At 36.7% G+C, this 22,892-nt stretch overlaps 1 protein-coding gene across 4 annotated transcripts in view; it reads right to left on the minus strand.

The window, feature by feature from the left end:
- nckap1.S (NCK-associated protein 1 S homeolog) overlaps positions 1 to 22,892 on the minus strand; it is a 65,645-nt gene that overhangs the window by 28,329 nt on the left and 14,424 nt on the right. Inside the window, exons 2-10 of one of the 4 annotated variants that reach the window (XM_041578904.1) lie at positions 22,373 to 22,390; positions 19,546 to 19,656; positions 11,565 to 11,651; positions 9,361 to 9,417; positions 7,627 to 7,769; positions 7,175 to 7,265; positions 6,105 to 6,242; positions 3,677 to 3,725; positions 2,245 to 2,401 (exon numbers count right to left, since the gene is read on the minus strand). In XM_041578904.1, the coding sequence (XP_041434838.1) occupies positions 2,245 to 2,401; positions 3,677 to 3,725; positions 6,105 to 6,242; positions 7,175 to 7,265; positions 7,627 to 7,769; positions 9,361 to 9,417; positions 11,565 to 11,651; positions 19,546 to 19,656; positions 22,373 to 22,390 (851 nt within the window). Of the gene's footprint in view, positions 1 to 2,244; positions 2,402 to 3,676; positions 3,726 to 6,104; positions 6,243 to 7,174; positions 7,266 to 7,626; positions 7,770 to 9,360; positions 9,418 to 11,564; positions 11,658 to 19,545; positions 19,657 to 22,372; positions 22,391 to 22,892 lie in introns of all 4 variants that reach the window. The other 3 variants (XM_018238904.2, XM_041578905.1, XM_018238905.2) reach the window with 3 other exon arrangements.

The raw sequence follows: 22,892 nt of genomic DNA on the forward strand, positions 1-22,892 counted from the left end.
GTCCAAAGTTCCCTCAGTAGCAGTGCATCATCACTGGTGCCAGTGGAGAAGCATTTTCAGATTTGTCACCGGCAGTCATGCATTCTTATTGCATGAGCCATTGGCCATCACCCTTAGACCTAATATTAGATCATCAGATTATGTGAACAATAAGGGACAATTCAAAAGGATCACTGCAATTCTCTTGCAATCATCGAAGCCCAACAACCTGCATATATGAGAAGTGCCCCTACTTTTACACAAACTGGTACCCTTACTCCACAATTTTGCCCTGTACTTAAAACAGCCATTCTTCCTTTTTGCTACCATAATGCAACCTACAGTACTGTGTAGTATTATTGACTAGTTCGCCAGTCAATTATCTCAATCCAAATGAGAATCTGCTACACTTTGGAATTTACATGTATATCTAAGACAACCTGGAGGGATTCTATCATGATTTTTATCTTTGAGATAACTTTTAGTATGATATAGAGTGATACTCTCAGCTAATTTGCAATTTGTTTCATTTTTATTATTGAAGGTTTTCAATTTGCAGGTAACTAGGGCCCAAATGATCCTAGCAACCATGCATTGATTTTGGAATATGAATAGGAGAGAGACTGAATAGAAGGATCAGTAATAAAAGTAGCAATAACAATACATTTGTAATTTTAAAGAGCATTTGTTTTTTAGAAGGGGAGAGCGACGTCCATTGAAAGCTGGAAAGAATCAGAAGAAAAAGACAAATAACTATAAAAAATAATGAAAACCAATTGAAATGTTGCGTAGAATTGGCCATTCTATAACATAATTAAAGTTACCTCAAAGGTGAACCAACCCTTTAAGTTCTTTTTAATTTCTAAATTATGCTATTTACTATGCAGATAATTCACTCTACAATATAAAATTTCATTCCTGAACCAGTAAGTGTATTTTTTTTAGTTGTAATATTGGTGTGTAGGCAGCCATCTCAGGTCATTTTGCCTGGTCATGTGCTTTTAGAAAGAGAGAGCACTTTAGGATGGAACTGCTTTCTGGCAGGCTGTTGTTTCTCCTACTCAATGTAACTGAATATGTTGCAGGGGAACCAGGATTTTAACAGTGGCGGAACAACCGGGGGAGCAGGGGGTGTGATAGGGCCAGGGCCCGCACCCCCTCAAGGCCCCCCTGGCAGCTCGCGCACCGATGATTCCAGGCAGAAAATCTTACGGAGGGGGGTGGATCCTGGTTGCACGTCTCACACCAGGGCCCCCCCTCTAGTTAAGTTACTGGATTTTACTATTGAGTGCTGTTCTTAGATCTACCAGGGAGCTGTTATCTTGTGTATGGGAGCTGCTATCTGGTTACCTTCCACTTGTTCTGTTGTTAGGCTGCTAGGGGAGGGGTGATAGCCCTCCAACTTGCAGTACAGCAGTAAAGAGTGACTGAAGTTTATCAGAGCACAAGTAACATGACTGGGGGCAGCTGGGAAACTGACAAAATGTCTAGCCCCATGTCAGATTTCAAAATTTAATGTAAAAAAAACAGTGCTTTGTATGATGTTTTTCAATAAAATGAAAGACCACTTAAAAAAAAAACACTTTTGCACTTGTGTGCTCTCTGCTACTTAACAGCAAACTTTACCCCCAAAATGAATACTTAAGCAACAGATAGTTTATATCAAATTAAGTGGCATATTAAAGAATCTTATCAAACTGGAATATATATTTAAGTAAATATTGCCCTTTTACATCTCTTGCCTTAAACCACCATTCCATAATGGTCTGTAACAGGAAGAAATATGGAAGAAAAAGACATATGTCTTAATTGGCTCGTGACCTAACATGAATAGTTTGTTTGATATGTTTGTGTGCACCGTAAATCCTACAATCCCAGGGGGCGGCCCTTATTTTTGAAAATGGCAATTTTTTATTTAGGATTACCCAATGGCACATACTACTAAAAAAGTATTAAGTATTATGAAAATGGTTTATTTACATGAAGCAGGGTTTTACACACGAGCTGTTTTATGCAATACCTACATTGTTCAGGGTTAAGTTTTACTTTAACAGTGCCCTAAGAAATATTATCAGTCGCAGATACTTAACCCCAGTAAATGATTGGGGCCTAATATCTGGAATGCTTAGAAATGGTGTTACCCGTCTTCAAAAAGCATTTTGGTGTATACAACTTGTTTCAAATGCATTTTCTACTGAAGTGACAGAGCAAGTGGCTTTTCGATGACTGATCCCACCAGCCCAAAGTAGATGACAGCACAAGTACCCTCTGATATTGACGAATAGATCTTCTGCAGCCTTGTGGATATGAAAAACTTCATCTCTGTAAAGACAAAGGCAAGAACTGCTTTGCAGGGCAAGCTTCCACAGATTCAATGATGTAGCATCTGTGTTTAGTATTCCATGGCACAAGATAAATCCGACTGGAAAAAAAAAAAATACATTTTGTCAATTCCTATGTCCAAATATAATATACACTACTACAACTAAAATGATGTCTCAGGTCACATAATCTTGTAAGTTGCCATACTACTGCTACAGAGACATTCTAGAGGTATATTATACAGACAATTCTACATAAAAACTCCAAAAATGGACACTACACAACGTCACTTGAATAAGACTTTGGAATAGTTTGTTATAAACAGTCACTTCGCCCTTTAATGAATTTGTTGCAGTGGTAAAGCAATAAAACACATTAGTATAAGCAATGCCTTTTACCTTGAAATAGAATTCTTAAAATAATGGCAACATTTCATTTATCAGAGTTATTTCATGTAACATGGAATACGTAAATTTATATTTAAGTTAAGTGAAAATCAAACCTGCCCAATTTTTGGCCAGTTATTGGTCGGTAGCCCTGTCAGAGGGCCCTATACAGGAGCAGATGTAAACAGACGATTCTAGTCCTTTAGACCGAGTCAGCGGCTAATCTGCACCTTTAGTCTTGGCAGAAGGCAAATTCTCAGGACAAGGCAGCAGTACACGATGAATGTCAGATAAAATTCAGTCTGGGTGGTTTAATTTTAATATCTGACCAGCACCACCAAGATGGTGCTAAGTATACGGGAAAAATTGAATCACCATGTAGTTGTATAATGGCAATGTAGTAAAACAGGTTAATTCACTGCTAATGATCAAGAATTGTGCTCTTTCCCTAGGTATAGTTCTAAGAAAATAAATGAGGATAGTCTTGTCCTTTACTTTCTTACATGGTTTAACATGTTGCATATTTGGATTGCAAATTATTTATTGGTTATATCTTTGTATAATATTTATCAAGTTATGTCTAGTGAGTACTTGTTAAAAACAACCTCTCTGTTTCTCTGACCTGTACAGTAATTTACACACTAGGCGCACCCTAGTGGCCTAGATTGCCTACTCATGTACTGCTTTCAGTTTCAGTCTTGCATAAGCCTCCAATATTCATTAGCTGGGTGTTAACAACCCCACAAAAGACAATAGCCGCCTCATAGCCTGCAAAGGAAAATGCTATAAAGCAGACTTTAAAGACACCCAAGAACAGCGATCTAGACTGCAGTAACACAATGGGTTTGAGGGACAATATTTGCATTTGAGGCCCTTCTAAACTGATACTGGAAACTTGCCCCCTTGGCACATTAACTTAAACTTTGGGAACATTTTCATGAAGCTGTTAAAGCAAAAGGGACAATGGCATTTATTAACTGCATACTTACGAATAATCCACTTCTCCATTGTGTCGAGTGAAAGGTACTCACATGGCATCTGTTTAAAGAAGCATAAGAAAATAATATAAATATACTGCAAGATGACAACTCTATAGCTACTGTTTAAGTCAATTTGTTTTAAATATATAGTACAAAGGATATTTCTGCTTCAAATTATTGGAGGTATTGGGGTACCTGATATTTGCACAAAGTCTGGAGATAATGAAGGTTATTGAAAAACACAGTTAAAGGGGTGGTTCACATTTAAGTTAACTTTTATTATGATACAGAATGGCTAATTCTAAGCTATTTTTTTTAATTGGTCTTCATTTTTTTCTTTTTTATAGTTCTTAAATTATCTGCCTTCTTCTTCTGACCCGTTCCAGCTTTCAAATGGAAGTCACTGACCCCATTTAATTTCTGTAAGGCCACATATATATTGTTATTGCTACTTTTTATTACTCTTCTTTCTATTCAGGCCCTCTCCTATTCATAGTCCAGTCTCTTATAAATATCAATTCATGGTTGCTAGGATAAGTTGGATCCTAGCAACCAGATTTCTAAAATTGCAAACTGGAGAGCTGTTGAATAAAAAGCAAATTAACTCAAAAACCACAAATAATAAATAAAATCCAATTGTGAATTCTCAGAATATCATTGGCCACATCACATTAAAAGTTAGTTTAAAGGTGAACAACCCCTTTAATGTTTTAACCCTCTACTGTAACTCATAGCAACCAATCAGCAGTAAGATGTTGTTATGCTAGTGCAGGTCAATAAGTAAACCCAAAATTAGTTCATATGCACTACCTGGGCACTGGGCAGGATAATCTTTTCACAAATAATTACATAGACCTATGGCTTCATACAGATTCTATACAATGTGAGTTAGCCAAAAATGTAATCTATAAAGGCGGGAGTGACCGGATGTCTAAGATAACAGAACCCAACTTCTTTTAGCTCTCTAACTCTTAAATTAGTCAGCGATTTTAAGGGGGGCCACATGGGACATAACATTTCATTAAGTTGCAATTGATCCTTAGCATGCAGGTCACATTCAAAAGCAACATAAACAGTTATGACCCATGTGGCTCCCCCTCCTCAGGTCACTGATTACTGGTTACTGCCTGGAAACCAATCAGCACAAACCAAGAGAGATGCAAAACAGGAAGTTGGGTTCTGGTTATTATGTTAGACATCCAGTCACTCCAGCCTTTATAGATTACATTCATACATTTTTGCCTAACTATATTAGAGATATTTTTTATTTTGCACATCCTATTTACCCAGTTTTTATTTTTATACTGTACCATTGCTTTAAAAACTTGCCTCCAAGCCAAGAATACAAAAATGAGCACCTGCTTTGAAGAGACTAGAAGCAACATCAAATGGGTCGGTGAGCAACATGTTGCTCACGAGCCACTGGTTGGGGATTACTCCTGTAGAGAGCGATATTCTGAGACAATTTGCAATTGGTTTTAATTTTTTTATTATTTGTCATTTTTGAGTTTAGCTTTTAATTAGGCAGTTCTCCAGTTTGGAATATCAGTCTGGTAGTTAGGGTCCAACTTACCCTAGAAACCATGCACTGGTGTCTGAAAAAGTTGAGTAATAAAAAAAAAAACCAATAATACATTTTTAAACATAGAGAGCATTTGTTTTTTTACATGGAGTCAGTGATCCCAATTTCAAAAGCTGAAATCAGAAGGTAAACTTAGATTTAGCCATTCTTTAACATACTAAAAGTTATCTTAAAGGTGAATTGCCCCATTAAACAAACCAGAGTCACAGGCATCAATATTAGCTGCAGCAAAACTAAAAGGGCACACAAAAAGGTATATGCTGTAATTACAGGAGATCAGAATGTTTTACAAATTTAGACTATAATACTAATAATATTAAAAAAATAAATTTTTCTAGGTGCCTCAGAAAAGTCTGAAAGTGTCAGTGTTGTATTTTGCATCTCACCAAAGCTGTAGTGCACGGCTGTGTGGTAGTGTCTAAGAAGTTCTGTGTGTAGATGAACCGCACCTCTCACTCTTTCCACAAAGCTTCCTGCCCTGGTGGTGCAGTTCTCTCTAGACAGTCGGCACTCGTCAGTACAATGTAGAAGATTTAAGAGAATAGCACAACACCATGTATCTTGCAGGTGTGGAGCTTACCCCTTTTATTTAAAGTGACCACTTTAACGTTGATGCACAGGTGGTCACTTTAAATAAAAGGGGTAAGCTCCCCACCTGCAACATACATGGTGTTGTGCTATTCTCTTAAATCTTCTACTCTGTAGTGTCTAAGAAACCTTCCCAGATGTTTCCCTTATAAAGAATCAGTCAGGGATATTCAGAGTAATTGGAAATGCGGAGTGTATACATGGTATGTGAATCTAAGCAGTTGCAGGTCCAGTTAGTGAGAAGTCATACAAACCAACTAACCATACCGTGTCAGATTGTGCTGGGTTCAGCATTGTACTAGGAGCACTGATGAGACTCAGAAGTTGTGCATTGCGCCACTGCTCAGCTGAAAGATTCCTTCTTGGATAAACCATTTGCAGTGATAAGAGGGCATCTGATAGAGACTAACAACAAAGACAAGTAACAATCACCATTTAATGAATATTTTAAATTCATGAACAAATATCATTAAAATAGAACAGGCATTCCCAAATGACTATCCCCATTTTCCTCCTTACAACTAGGAGGCCCAAAACAATTTATCTTTGGCCAGTATAAAGATCAGTTAGGGTCACATTCTTCAGAGACTCGGGGTGCATGCAAATTTGCTGCCCTGAATGTGGATCTACAGTAGGATGGCTGTTATGATGACAATGGGCTGGGGAAGGATAACCAAAATTTGGTCCATGAAATCAGGCTTCTATCTAAAATGTCTGAAGACCTATCGATAGGGAAGATTCTTTGAATAACAGCTCTCCAATACAGACTGATTGTCGAATGGTTTTATTTATTTATTTAATTTATCTATCTATAAAAATAATTGCCATTGAAAGCAGATTTTTTTTTCACCCCTTTCTGTTCTCTGGATTTGTCAGATTCAGAAATGTAGGAGAAGTCGATTCTCCTCCAGGTCTGTTACACTGCTGCCTCCTGTTACACTGTTCAGGGGTCAGAACAGGGAATATTATGTTATATTTTAAAATCAAAATAATTAAAGCAAACAATAGGTGCAAAACATGGACTGATGGAAAGGATTTGTATAGATACTGTTTTTAATAGCAATTACATTCCAAAATGACTTTAGAAACCACTAAAAATGTTAATCACTAAAAACTGAACATTGGTAATTACTGTAAATGGGAAAGGTTTTTTGGGGGTTAATTTCTCCTTTAAGATGGTATCAATACTTACAGCAGAGCCAGTGGCTGTTGGTAGGATGTTGGACATTATAACACAAACACCTGGATGGGGTGCTGATTACCCATCACTGCTATATTTATTTACAGTAGTGGCAATGGCTATATTTAAAAACAAAAAAACAACAACACAAACTTACTTTACTATGGGGAACAAACTCCTCCATCATCTTCTTCAAAGGGTTTTCATAGTCCACTATCATCTGTCCAAGTCGAGGATATTCCCGATCACTAGATAGACAAACATGCACTTGCTTAAAAAGAGAAAGCTTTCATAAAATTATAAGACTCTAAATCATGACCTTTTTTCTATGTCTGCAATAATCTTGTCATTTTTTTCAAGCAAAGATAAGTGTTAAAGGCAGTGTATAACCCCCCTTTTTGGCAGCTCATAAAAAACGGATTCCATATATTGAAAGGCAGAGATGCTACCTTGACGAACCATTTCCCAATATCCCTTAGGCTCACAGTGTAATGAATCCCACCCCTTGCCTTGTCCTATTGCAAAGTGAAGAAATATGGGATTGAAGTCATAACTGGTGCTAACATGAACTGAACATATGCTGTATAACAAAGCATAAATAAAAATTACCTTGACCCATGGGTCATTTCGTGAGAGTAGTTGTAGAGTCCAATAATGGCTTTCCTCTCCTCAATCCGAGAAAGCAAGATCATTAGTGTTGTGTAGGTTACAATCAGATCTAGATAGTTCTTTGTTAAATCAAAGTTAACCGTCTGCAGGGAAAAAAACATAGAAATTGTGTCTGTTAGTAATCCAGAAATCTCACGTTTAATGATTCCATGATTAATCACATTTCACAGACAAGGCCAGATTACACTGCTCTCCTGCTTGGCGATTGCAAGAATGCAATGATGTAATGTGGTGCATTAATTCTCCCAAATAATGGTTTGAAAATCACTCTCAAAGCTAGAAATGTTATCTTAACCAATATATGTTTTTATATTACCATTAAGGGTTGATTTATGCATTTACTATTTACACCATTTCGTAAAAAGGTTTCTTATGCTGGGAAATTATCAGGTAAGAGTTTATGGGTAAGTGAAATGACTGCACTTACCTGGAATTACTCGACACATTCCTGCCACAGAGAAAGAATCTCTAGTAATGGGGCAGAGGAAGTAATGGGGTACCTACTAAAGGGAAACCATTTTTTAAAGGAACACCAAAAAATAAAAGTGTATGACAATATAATGTAGTGTTGCCTTGTACTGGTAAACTGGTGTGTTTGAATCAGAAACAACTATAGTTTATATCAACAAGTTGCTGTGTAACCATGGGGACAGCCATTCAAGCACAGGATACACAGTAAATAAAGTATCTCATTGTAAACGGTTATCAGTGCATCCTGTGACTTTTCTCCATTTTCGGTTGTTAATGGCTGCCCCACAGTTGGTTAATATAAACGATAGTAGAATTTCTGAAGCAAACACACCAGTTCTACCAGTGCAGCACAACAGTACATTATAACTTTCATTACATTGAAACATTTATTTTTTTGTTGTTACTGTTCCTTTAAGTACACATCATCTCGATCACTGCAGGAATTTAGGCCCTTAGATTTAGGAAACATGCTGTTTGCTGTTTGTATTGGTGCTTGTCACTCAGAACCACACTGCAGAAATGGATAACAATTTGATACTGGCCACAAGAGTTGAAGATTAAGATGCTGTATGCATCATAGCACTTAACAAAAATATCAGAAAAAAAAGCTGTGTCACAGTAAACAGCTTGCATACTAAATGCAGAATGCAGGCATTCACTCTTGGCTGCAGCTGTAATTCCTGGTGGTCAGGGAAATACCACATAGAAAAAAGGCTTGGCTTGCTTCAGTAGAAATTTAGTAGAATTTTTTTTTTCCTCAACATATACTGTAGAGTAGACTACATCTAGGAGGCTTTAGGAAAAACGCCTATACAAAGTACTACAGCCATCTCCTATACCTATGCATAGCTGCCTACATTCTAAAACAACATCCTGGAACACAGAGTATCACTACTTACGAAGACACAAAGCTATATATTTCTCACTATTTAAGACAAAGTCACATAACATAGAAATAAATATAACTTCACAAGTCATTGTCTTAATATCTGTTTCTGCCTAATTGCAGACATTAGATTTGCAATCTCCAAATGAGTACCTTTGCTTCTGTGGCTAGTAAATATTGAGAAACAATGGCTTCCTTAAAAAGGCGGAGAAAAAAAAGGCTGTCACAGAAATTGATGAATACCTATAATGCATATGGTCATGGCAGATTTCACAGCAATTTTGTGCACAGATCTGCATTTTTCTTTTTTTACTTACAATATCGAAGAAGACCTGGCAGACATCAATAGTGTTCAGCAACTCGCATACATGGTCCTGGCAAAATAAATAATACATCAATACAAAAGCTTTCATACATAAAGGGGCATAAACATTTGTGTAAAACAAAATTCATTGGAAAAAAAGGTGTAAAAAGCTGTGCAAAATAAATGGTAAGTTTATCAAGGTGTGTGAAAATTATCCGCCATTCGACATTGCTTCTGGAGGAAATCACTCCAAGAAAAAACGTGTACAAATTTTAGGCCGTTTTTTACACGGGGAAGCTTGGTGATGCGTGGTGCGTTATCCTGCATAACAATTATGCCCCATAAACTTTAGCATGCCAATAAAAAAAATGAATTTGCTTCATCAGATATGTTAAGAAATGGTTAGCAATCAAAGTAAAGAGCTTTGTGCAGAGAAACTTTTTAACTGGACCATATCATCCTCAGTTTATAGCTGTAGATCACAAACTGTAGAAATGTATTTCTTTACCCTTAAATACAAAGAAATAATGCAGGTGGACAGAGTAGACAGCTACAAGGCTACACTCTTGCTAGCTTAAAGTTTGCTTGCACTTGCCAATGCGCGATATCACTCGAACATGCAGTGCAGCGTTAAAGAATGACTGAAGCCCAAGTAACACCACTGGGGGCAACTGGAAAGCAGACTATATGTTTAGCACCATCTTAGATTTCAAAATTAAATATTAAAAAAATCTATTTGCTCTTTTGAAAAACAGATTTTAGCGCATAAGTCTGCTGGAGGAGACCTATAAACGGATGCATTTTGAAAAAATAAATAAATAAATAAATAAATAAAGTTTTCCCATGACAGTATCCCTTTAACAAAATAGCAGCATCCCTTTAACTAGGCGGCAGATATCTACATTAAAAATAAGCCTAGTAATAGAAAAATATAATTAATAAAAAATCAAGCAAGAGCATATTAAACAATGCTTGGGACCTGTTTTCCGGATCAGGGATCTTTCCCTAATTTGGATCACCATACTATTAAGTATGCAAAAAAAAACTTTTTTGCCACCAATATGGATTTATTCAGTGCAAATGCCATCAGGAACACATTTTACAAAAATTTGAATTTTTTTTTAAATTAACTTTTAGTATGACAGACTGATATTTTTGAGACAATTTAGAATTCATTTAATCTATTTTTCCGTGGTTTTTCAGTTATTTAGCTTTTTGTTTAGCAGTTTGAAATTTCAGCATCTGGTTGCTGGGGTCAGGTCTATCTTAGCAACCAGGCAGTGGTGTGAATGAGATATTCGAATATGGAATAGGAAAGGGGCAGCATAAAAAAAGATATGGAATAAAAACAAACTATAAAATTGTAGCCTCTTAACAAAAATCTTTTTTGGCTGCTGGAAAGATGTAGACAAGGAAGTAAATTCAAAAACTAACAAATATACAGTATAGGAACAGGACATGTAACATGCTAAAAGTTAACTTAAAGGTGAATCACCCCTTTAAAATGGACTTTCTGGTGTTTTCTGTAATTCAGCACTTTCTGGATTAACAGGTTTCTGATAATACCTGTACTCACGGTGCGTAAGTGGGAAAGATTTATTTCAAACATTTTCTCTCCCAAATAGCCAAATGTAGTCACACTATTCAAATGTTTCTGGTACGTTTTAAATATAAAACACCATGCTTGTTAAAGGAACAGTTTAGTGTAAAAATAAAAACAGGGAAAATAAATAGGCTGTGCAAAATAAAAAAAATTTCTAATATGGTTAGTTAGCCAAAAATGTAACGTACAGAGGCTGGAGTGAGCAGATGTCTAACATAACAGAGAGCTAAAAAGCAAGAAGTTGGGTTCTAACTCTGAATTAGTCAGCAACTTTAAGGGTGGCCGCATGGGACATAACTGTTCAGTGAGTCTGCAATTGATCCTCAGCATTCAGCTCAGATTCAAAAGCAACAGTTATGACCCCCTCAAGTCACTGATTGGTTACTGCCTGGTAACCAATCAAGGGAAACCAAGAGAGCTGCAAAGCAGGAAGTAGTGTTCTGGTTGTTATGTTAGGCATCCAGTCACTCCAGCCTTTATACATTACATTTTTGTCTAATTAACTATATTGAAAACATTATTTATTTTGCACAGCCTATTTACCCAGTTTTTATTTTTATACTGAACAATTTCTTTAAGTATAATATAGAAAGCTGGGGGACTTAAATGCTCACCTTAAATTCCATAACATCAACAAAGGTAAAGTAGTATAGTGCCAGGTTTTTCAGAATCTCAGATTTCTCTTTCTGAAGTTGTGCAAGCTGTTGCTGTAGAATGAGAAACAGGCATGAGAACTTTTAATTAACAGGTGAACAGGCAGCATTCATTCATGGATTAGAGAAATAGTAAACCCTTCGCAATTAAACATTTTTGGCTAAAAAAGAAAAAATGTGTAGGGTGTGTTACTTACCTCAATATACACAGAAAGTAAATATGTTACATTTACGTGAAACAAACCTTAAGGGCAAGGCCAGACGTGGCGTTTTTAAAAAGGCCCTGTCGGGCGTAAATACGCATACTACCACTTGAACTAATGGAAAACGCACTATGGCAATTCTCACAGGGCACTTGCAAGCTGAAATCTGCCACAGGATGCCAGTATTGGCGTTTAACAGAAACACCAATTTGTCAAGAAACTACTAAATCATGGGATCTGCAAGTTTCAAACCACACGATATGTAAATACACAGCGTATTTTAAATATGGCGTCCAAATTCTCACAAGATAAATGACGCATATATGTTTTTACGGCCGGTGACGTAATTACGTTATGTATTGACGATCATTCCTGCTCCATTTTGCATGTAAATAGTTTTTCTATTTCTAAATAACGAAATGGATGAATAGGCACACACTCCTGCGACACACCAGGTTGGATAACATTTCTTGATCTTTATTCCATAGATTAAAATCAAATGTCCTAACAACATTTTGTATCTAGAGATATGTAATCATAGGCCTATGAATACGTATCTTTAGATACGAAACGCGTTAGGACATTTGATTTTAATCTATGGAATAAAGAACAAGAAATTTTATCCAACCTGGTGTGTCACAGGAGTGCGTGCCTATTCATCCATTTCGTTGTATCTCACCCCAAGCTATTGGTTCGGGGCGCTGCACCCAGGCTACCTTTCTTCATCGGTGAGTGCGAAATAACACTTATATTGATTGAATTAACTTGCAGATAATGCTTCACCTTAAGAGACGGACCTGGGGCCACGCAGCCAGGTCAGTTTACATGCTGGATGAGCTTTGGTTTTTTATTGGAAATTGGGAATATCTGCTGTTTGGGTAGAGCCGTGTTTTTTTTCTGTCCTTAGTTCTAAATAGGTTTTCTATTATATATCTATATTTCCAGCCAGCGGATTTATGGGGAACGAGAACAATGAGAAGCGCATTTTGGGAAAAGAGACCTACGTGCTGAAAAACGCATGTTGACAGCCACGTGTGGTTTTAGTGGTGTATTTACGCAACGTAAAAACGCCATGCCTGGCCTTGCCCTTAAGCTTGTTCGGTGGGGCTTGAGTTCATTTATGATCAGAATATCAACCAATCAGAATATTCCAATCTCTTTATTTAAACAAAATATGCTTTCCAGTCCACATGCATTAAATAGAGCAGAGGAGATGGATATTAGCTTGGATTCACAAAACCATAAGAAAAAACAGACTAATCTTTCAACAAGGGTTTACTATGTCTTTAAAAAGTATGTCTGAGCAGTGTTCTGTATACAGTGGGGTGAAAAAACACAATTAAGTTCAACTTTTGCTAAATAAAAGTTGCCTGTGTAACATTCCAAAATTTTGTGAAAATTAAAACAGGAGAGCAATTGCATTACATGCTTCAAATTTTAGGTGCAGCCCCTAAAGAGTGATTTACAATAGGAAATGTGGAGGGCATCAAACAAATAATGGCGCCAATAACACATCCAGAAATTATTTTCAGCCATACCCTGGCCTTTCAGGCCACACCGAGATGCATCATAACTCTACCCCAAGCTTCCACTATAGAAATAAGGACTGTCCCATGAGGGGGGTTTGGCTGTTATGAGAGAATTACTCTAAAAAAAAAACTCAGATCTATTATGTTAGTACAGGTATGTGACCGGTTATCTAGAATGCTCGGAACCTGGGGTTTTCCGTAATTGGATCTTTCCATAATTTGGATCTTCTTACCTTAAATCTACTAGGAAATTATGTAAACATTTTTTGCCTCCAATAAGGATTAATTATATCTTAGTTTGGTTAGTTTGGATCAAGTAAAAAGTAGTTTTATTATTACAGAGAAAAGGGGAATCATTTTTAAAATTCTGGATTATTTGAATAAAATGGAATCTATGGGAGGTGGCCTATATGTAATTCGGAGCTTTCTGGATAATATGTTTCTGGAGAACAGATCCCATACCTGTACAATAACCTTATTAAGTGCACAACTGTTGAAATATTTCATACAATGCAGAGTGCAACACTTGAGTATTCTTCCTCAGCCCCCATGAAATGTGTCTTTTTCCTTAATTACGGTACCTAGGCTAACTAATAAACCTTCTTGCCACAGACACATGAATGGCTGGAACATGTGAAACAGGGCTATGCAAGAGGTTTTATGCACCGAATGAAAAGAAGAGCAGTTGTCCACATGTGAACAAACAGGAAAGAGATTAGCTGAACATTAAAAAGCAGGAAAGGAGGTGATTGAATCTTTCAGCGTAAAGACACAAATTCTGAACTTACCAAACAGAATATCCAGGCAAAGCCACGTTAGGCATGCAAAATAAATGTAGATACAAACATAAAATACAGTAAAACGACCTAGAACTAGTTTCCAACACGATACAACACAAGCGACATAAAATAAAGAAAGCAAAAAAAAAAAAAAAAGCAAATACTTCTGTTAGACACATGAGAATAATGAACAGATAGTTGTAAGAAAGTTAAAGACAGAGAAAAACAGAAAAATAATGCAGCACATTTAAGCAAAGCATAGATTATATCTAGTGGTTTTATTGAAGGCTCTTTAAAGAGTGTAAGTTCTTTGGGGCAGGGACTTAATTCCAACTGTGTATTGTAACGCCTACACTATGGGGCAGATTTATCAGAGGTCTAAGTGAATTTTCGAAGTAAAAAACTTCAAATTTTGACCATCGAATAGTCCAACTTCGATTCGAAGTTGAAAAGCTTCAGAATTCAAATATTGAAATTTATTATGTACTGTCTCTTTAAAACTTCGACCTCGACCATTCGCCACCTTAAAGCTGCCAAAGTGCTGTTTTAGCCTATGGGGGACCTCCTAGAACATATATGGAGGCAATTGGTGGAGTTTGAGAGATGAAAGTTTTTTGGGGATAACTTGGAATTGAAGTAGATCGAAGGTGACATTCCTTTGATTGTACGATTCTAATATGGACCACTTCGACCCCCAAAAACCTTTGACCTCTATTCGGTTGGTCTTTTTGAATTCGAATTTTTTATTTAACTTTGAACTTTGACCCTTGATAAATCTGCCCCTATATGTATGTATTCTTCCTATTTTATTTAGAACAGTACCTCTGTGTTTACCATTTGTAAAGCACGGTGTACATTTTCAGTACAATTTAAATTAGTTACGTTACTACTGTGGGTAACTCAGGTGGGAGCTGTTAGGTATGATGTCACGTCCCCATATAAGGGGAAGTAGTAATCATCAATACAACATATACAATCAAACTTACAAGCAGTGCAAGAAAGCCCAATCAGTACGTAGAACAATCCAAACTTGCCATGGAATGCTATCTGTCTGCATGTAGTAACCTCAGCTATCTTCTCTGTAAAATGCGTCAGCAGAGACCCTTTGAGGCAGGCTTTTTTTTGTAACACTCTTTAGTTCTTAGAAAGTCTTTACTGTTAATCTATTGCCAGAAAAAGAGTCTACAAAAAAGCCTTCTTCTGCTGTGAAAACAAAGGATAAATACTATTCCTTTTTAATTATAGGTGTGTAGCTCCACTGACAGCTACAGTGTTGGTCTGAATGCAGCTACACAATAAATGCAAACTTGCACATTGTTGGGCCAATCTCCATTCCATATACCCTGCCGTATTGTCTATGGCAGGTTATTTGCTGCCATGTAGCCACGACAAATCGCACCATGTGCCATTGCTAAAGTGCCTTTAGCAGTTCTACCCAATATAGATCAAACCCAATTCCCTAATCTCCTGCAGAGACCAATGCCACAACAAGTTATACCTGCTTTTTTTATGAGTCAATTTTGGGCTTACAGCCAAGAATGTGTGATTTAAGATTCAGAGCAGTAACAAGGTGAAAACACCTCCTGCATCAACTGGAAAAAAAACGTTTCGACCTCTTCACAGGCCTTTCTCAAAGGCCACTGAAGAGGTCGAAACGTCTGTATGATATTGTATCTAATTTTGGACACTGCACCCAGGCATATTTGAATTTTGTGACGTGAGTGCTGACTCCTCCATGGACTGTATATATATATATATATATATATATATATATAAATATATATATATATATATATATATATATATATATATATAAATATATATATAAATATATAAATATATATATATATATATATATATATATATATATATATATATATATATATATATATATATATATATATATATATATATATATATATATATATATATATATATATATATATATATATATATATATACACACACACATACACACATACACACACACACACACTTTAACTAGCACAACATTGACAGCCCTATGTTGAAGCATATCATAGTGTGGTGGGTTAAATAAATATATAATTGTCAAAGAAGCAGAGGTGGCACACGGTAGGTTAATTTGCTGGAAAAGTGTATTAAAAGGATCACATCAAAATGCGACGTTTCGGGCAAGTCATCTGCCCTTTGTCAAGCTACATGCAACTGACACAGAATGCATTTAAAGGGATTTACAGGAAATGATATCACGTGAAGCCTCTGCTTCTTTGACAATTATCTATGATTGACGGCTGAACGGAGTTCCTTATGGAGGCTGAGCACCGGGAATATCGCTATATGTGAATGTGCTTCGGTCGCTCTCTCTTCGAAGGTCAAAAACAGACCTATTCAATCAAAATGGATCTCTCTTTTATTAACTCTCTACATTTTATAGTCTGGATCTGCTGCCGACAGTTCATATTTGCATCAGGTAGTAAAATGCAATTAGATACAATACCCACCGGAGGTTTACCCACAGGAATGTAAAACTCACCATTGTCATTATATATGCTTCAAGATAATTATATGTTATCAATTGGAAAAGCTGGATATGGAATTTATGTTTTTACAGCAATTCAGGTGTAACATTTTTACCCCGAACACACGGTGCTATTATGGCAGAAGCCACAGAATGGAAAAAGTAGACTATAGTCCAACACACACACACAATAACAAATATAATACCAGTATTAAGAGAAATCATGCTATATAGGTTATATCAGACTATTAATATTCAGGACTAGAACAATCTATACACTGCAACTGAGTAGTAGAAGTGTCTCAAGCACACTTGCAGCAGGCCTTCAAAATGGCAGTGAGGTAGGCTATTGTGGGCAGTCAGAATACATGACCCCTGGTGATTATTGGGCTAGCAACTATGTCAGCAAACTTTAACCTAGACAGGCATGTGCACATTCTTCCTCTCCATTACTAAGGCAGGCGAGTGCTTGACACAGGAGCCCTAAAGAATATGCAGAAAGCATTTTTACTAAGTAAAAAGTTATGTTAAGCAGCATAACACCAAATGTAAATATTGATTTAACTTTGCCTTTAAAATTTGGCATAAGCAGTTATATTGTGTTTAAATAAATAATCCTATATAATAAAGTTGAAGTGTCTCTGCGTCCAGTCCCTGTGTCCGTGGGATTGCGCTACTGCGCATGTGCCCCACGGACCGTCTCTGGCGAATGTTTGACTACATATGTTCAAGCGCCCGTTAATTTAACGGGCTTAATGTCTAGTGTAATAAAACCTCTATTTTTGGCATTTCGAATGTTTGCAAGCTTGAATCTTATAGCTAAACACAGCATATGCTGAACTAATGCAATGCATAGGGGAAATATTTAAATCCATTGATTTAACCTACCATGAAAATCGTGAGAAATATTTTGAAGTTTAATTTTAAATGCAGTCACATAACATTGCGTCCCATAAGCAATATGCTTGCTTACTCTTTATGGTGCATACTGTCCATGTACTATATAAGCTTGCTAACTAAACTTGTCCAATCTTGAGGACCCAAGCAAAGAAATGTGAAGAATGAATCCCACTATCCATCAGGCAAGTGTTTAAGAAAAACTGAGTAATTACTTTACAACCAGCATATTAAACGCACGGACAGTTTTACAGTCCTTTTGTAAAAAGCTGCTAAAGCGGGCATGTCCGAAGTGCGGGCCATCTTCAAATTTACACCGGCCCTCAGCCTCTACCATGAAATTAATAATAATGCGGCCCACCATCACAGTGCAATTAGGAATCGCCTAGCCGTTATACGTGGGCACATTAGTGAAATGATCTGCCACTTGGTCTAGACTGCTGCCTGTGTGCTGAAGAAGTTAACAATAGATACGTACTGGCACATAGTGATACGCCGCTCTCGCATACTTCTTTAGGGCTGAAGGTGTCAATAGATGTACTGACGTGCCAGTACAGTAAACTAAAGAAGTGTGCCAGTATGTGTCAATTACTAATACCTTCATATTACCAACACCTTCAGCTCACAGGCAGCAGTATAGACCAAGTGGCAGACAATTTCACTAACGTGCCTAAATATTACTGCTACGGCTATGTGATTCCTTGTTTAAATGAGTTAAATGATATTAATGGTTCGAAGAATGTCAGGCTGAATGGTCGGCCCACACACATTTTCACCTCACCAAATCTGGCCCTCATTGCAAAAGTTTGGACACCCCTGTGCTAAAGGATTCAAGTTTTTTTTTCTAGTTGGCTTCATCATAGCAATACTCAGAATTAAATGTGTATATCAGGATTTTTTGTTGTTAAAAGACAGAAGGATATTTTATTATTATTGGCAGCGATTTATTTCCAAGGAAATAAGTGGGAACAAAAACTATCCTAGTGAAACTCTGCCTTAAACTGCAATAAAACAAATTTCACCTAGTTTAAAAAAAAAGGTTCAATTACTTTATATGGTTACAATGCTTTTTTTCCACCCTTAAAATAATGTTATGCTTTCTAATGGAAGAAATATTAGGGAATAAAATAAGCAAGAAAATGTGCATATTTATAATCAACCACACTTTTTCAGTTAGAATGTAGTGGAAATGTAAACTCAATTTTTCTTCAGAACATTGCACCACACCAGGCCAAGTGTTATGTGGAGCTCTAGGCAAAAAAAAAAAAATTTAAAAAACCCATCATGGCTTGGATGCCAAGGATGAAGTGAGCTAAGTCATTTGCAATGCAAGAAATTTTAGAAAAAGACTTCTGAAATTGTAGAAGGTACTCACATAAAACAAAAAGAGTACTGCCGTTAAGCCAGAAATAAGAGGCCTTCACTCTCACTTAAACAATTACAGATATGCATTGGCCAATTTGGTAAGATTATTAATAGGTCTCTTACGATGATATAAATTATATGTTCGTTAAAGATTTGTTCTGAAGGTATAGCTTTTTGACCCACTAGATTTTGATCTGTATTACCAGTAAACACAAACTGTTTTGCTTACAAGAAACATATCTCTATAAACTATAACAATCAGGAACTTTAAACCATAAAAAGAAGTTAACATTATCAATCATAAACAGGCCCTATTCAGTTGAGAATCAGAACCGTGCTTCAGAATGACCAATGCTTTAAAAAGGAGAAGTTCCCGACAAACTTGTGTACTTTTTAGACAATGACATTTGAATACACCGAATACACACCAGTTGGCATTATTTTTTCATATACCATTTTTGTTCTGCAAACCTCAAATTACAAATATAAATACATCATAGCAAAGTTAAGTAAAAGCCACCCTACAGCAGAACTGATTGTTACCCGTGCCTTGAAAACATCCTCTCACACAGTGATCATTGCATTCAGATTTATCTAAGAATGTCAACATATCAAGATTCAACTTTTATCAAGCAGGAACTGAAACAGCAAACGTTACTAGTTACTTACATTATTATTGCGTGTTTCGACTGCTGGAAATTTCCGGACAATAAACTTGACAGCAGATTCAAGATTTTTGTCGATCAGATAAGAAGGCTTTGCTTTGGGATCCCCACATGCCTAGCAAGCAATCAAAGGAAAAAAACATGTAAGAATTAAAAAAAAAAAATGTCATATTTAACAAATGCATAATCTGCACTGAAACAGATTTAGCTTTAATTGAAAAAGGTACAATGTGAAGGGTTGCCAGCGCTGGAATTAAAATATAAAGTATATTGTAAATATATTTGTCCTACAAAAGAATAAATAAATGCGATTTAAAAATTATTTTTAGGTTTTGTTGGATTGCAAGAGAAATGGAATCCTTGAAAAAGCAGAATAGAAAAGTAAAATATCATAATATAGGAGCAGTGAAAAGTGGTCTATTACTGTGTAAATCTTGATGCATGTAAGAACATATCCATCACTAACAAAATCTATGAAGTTTGAATAAACGTACCTATGTGGACCACCTGCTCACCTGGTGTGTTTTGAACAAAATACGTAGATGGGCCCACACAATAGTCTCACCAATCATTAAAGGGGTTGTACACTTCACATCAACTTTTAGTATGATGTTGAGAGGGATGCTCGGACACAATTTGCAATTGATTTCCATTTTTTATTATTTGTGTTTTCTGAGTTATTTCGTTTTTCGCCAGCGGGATGTATAGCTTCATACGCATTGCCTCACAACGCGACTTAGGGCGACTTCGAAAATGAAGCTATACTTATGCTATCCCACTGGCGATTCGCATTCTTGCTGGCGGGAAGGCATTTGGGGAGATTAGTCGCCCGCAGTAGAGAAGATTCGCTGCTTGGCGACTAATCTCCTTGTTTGTCACCACCCTTAAAGAACATTTATTTCTTAGATAGGGTCAGTGACCCCATTTGAGAGTTGAAAAGATTTAGAAGAAAAAGGCAAATAATTAAAAATATATATAAAAAAAAAATAGACCAATGGAAAAGTTGCTTAGAATTGGCCATTCTAGAACATACTAAAAGTTACCTTAAGGGTGAACCACCACTTTAATTGATCAGTATTTGATCAGATATCAACTGAGACAGGCATGTGTACAATGGAACCCCGCTTTTACACTTCTCAATGAAACAAATAACCGAGGTAGGGGTACATAAAATCTACCATATCTGAAGACTGAGTTAAAGCTCTGCACAAGTGCCCATGTGATCTGACTGCTGGCTAGCACAGTTAGGCCCTACAAACTAGAAGCAGCTTGTAAAATAAAATCAACCACTATCTGATTTTCCTGCAAGTGCCCCACCCAAAAGTACTAATTGCACAGTGAAAGAAAACCACTAAGCATCTTTCAAATAAACATTCATTACACTTTTTCAGGGCTTTAAGATTATTTCTAAGGGTCAGGGCTCATATTCGGGTAGAAGTCACCCGAAGTTGCCTCACGAGGAAACTTCCGGTGACTTCGGAAAACAAAGCACTCTAAATGTCATCCTGCCGGCGATTTACATTCTAGCCAGGGGGAGGCAGTTCGGGGAGATTAATCGACCCAAAGAAGAGGATATTTGTCACTGGGCTCTTTGTTGCGGTCAGTTACTGAGCTTAGGAACAGACTCAAAACATACAGTTCACATAGAATATAAGTGTCACAATATAAGGCTGAGAAACTGGAACTTTAGGCTGGTGCAAGAAGTTCAGTATATACAATATGGCATTTTTAGCAAGATGCATTTTTAGGGTTTAGTTCCTTTAAGCAATTACTGCCCAAATACAGAAATATCTGCATTTTAGTGGAGATGTACATATTCCCCACATCTACTGTATCAGTGGGAGACACAACTGGGTAATTCAATTTCATACACCTTTCAGAAATCACTGCTTGTTAGTGACCTCACACAACAAGTTAAAACGGGTCCCACAAGGGCCAGCTCTGGTGAGCATTTTGCCTAAGGAAAATTATTTGGGATGTAAGGATAGGAAGTTGCACTCATTTAATCATACCTTCTGCCGGCAGAATGCTCACTGAATGCATGGGAACTATAGGCCTTCTATTATTGGACAGCTAATGGCCTCCCATACTGGCCAATAAAACACATCAATATGCTTACAAATAGAAAAAAAAAAGGCTAGGATGATTCAGTCATAACATTCAGTCGAGAATATGATTATATTAACATAATTTTAGTGTCATTCCAGTCGCAATCACTTGTCAATATTTTGATCACACTTGCGTCTCTATTTTGCCTCTTAATAAAGCATGTTTATCTGGCTGCCAGGTGTTGGCAACATTTGTCAATGTAATATTGAGGTTTTTTTGCACAGCCTTTCTTTGCCCAGTTTTTATTTTTATACTGAACAATTCCTTTAAACACGAACGGTCAGTTTAAAACCATTAAGGTGCTTGTGCAGAGTTTAGTTTTGTACAGTTAAACATGTCTGATAAAAATAAAACAAAAGATGTTAAAATGAATGGAAAAAGAATCGGGCCATCAAGCGCATTTAAAGTCAGTTTATGTAAACAGATATAGCTCAAAAATTGAGTCATGCTGGTATTACATTAAATACATCCATCCACGTATTTGCATAACGGTTTGTACGAGAGGCTGTAACCAAAATGTGTCTCTCAGAGTGCTGCATGCACAAGTGCACCTCCCATGCTTAGCAGATTATGTAGCAAGTAACGAGTGACATGGCTAATTGCTACTTAGCTTTACTTCACTGAATTTTATGGCTTTGCTTTAGGTTACAGAGAGAGAAGTCATGAAGAATGAAGATGCTGATTTCAAAGCTGGTAAAAGGAAGGTGAAAAGTAATGCAAACCTTCCAGACTTGTCCTTGCTGAGGAAGCATTTAAATAAAAAAAAAGAGAAAGTTACATGTAAACATTGAATATTAGACTAACATGCAAGTATAGATTAGGACTACACAAAGACACATATCTACACATTTCCCGCTACGTAGCATTTCTTTTTTACATCAACAATTTAACATTTAGAACAAGGACTTTCAAGCCAAGTAGGGGCACTGACATTTGGCATACAATACAGTATTGCTCCTTTATCTTTGTATTATTAGAGATGGGTGCTTTGAAGAGGTCATCAGTTAAACGGATTCCTTACCCAGTTACCTTTTTCATTGGGACACAGACAAACGGAGAGGAATGGAGCCAGAGGGACTCATCTCAAAGATGCTGCAAGTATGATACAAATTTATGCGCTTCAACAACTTCATCACACCATCACTTATGTTCCAAATGCAGTAAGGTGATTTTTATAGCGGCAGTATACCCCTTTTTCAACACAAGACCCCTTTTTTATACTTTGCCATCCGTATAAACAAC

This window comes from Xenopus laevis, chromosome 9_10S (genome assembly GCF_017654675.1).
Source record: "Xenopus laevis strain J_2021 chromosome 9_10S, Xenopus_laevis_v10.1, whole genome shotgun sequence".
NCBI lineage: Eukaryota > Metazoa > Chordata > Amphibia > Anura > Pipidae > Xenopus > Xenopus laevis.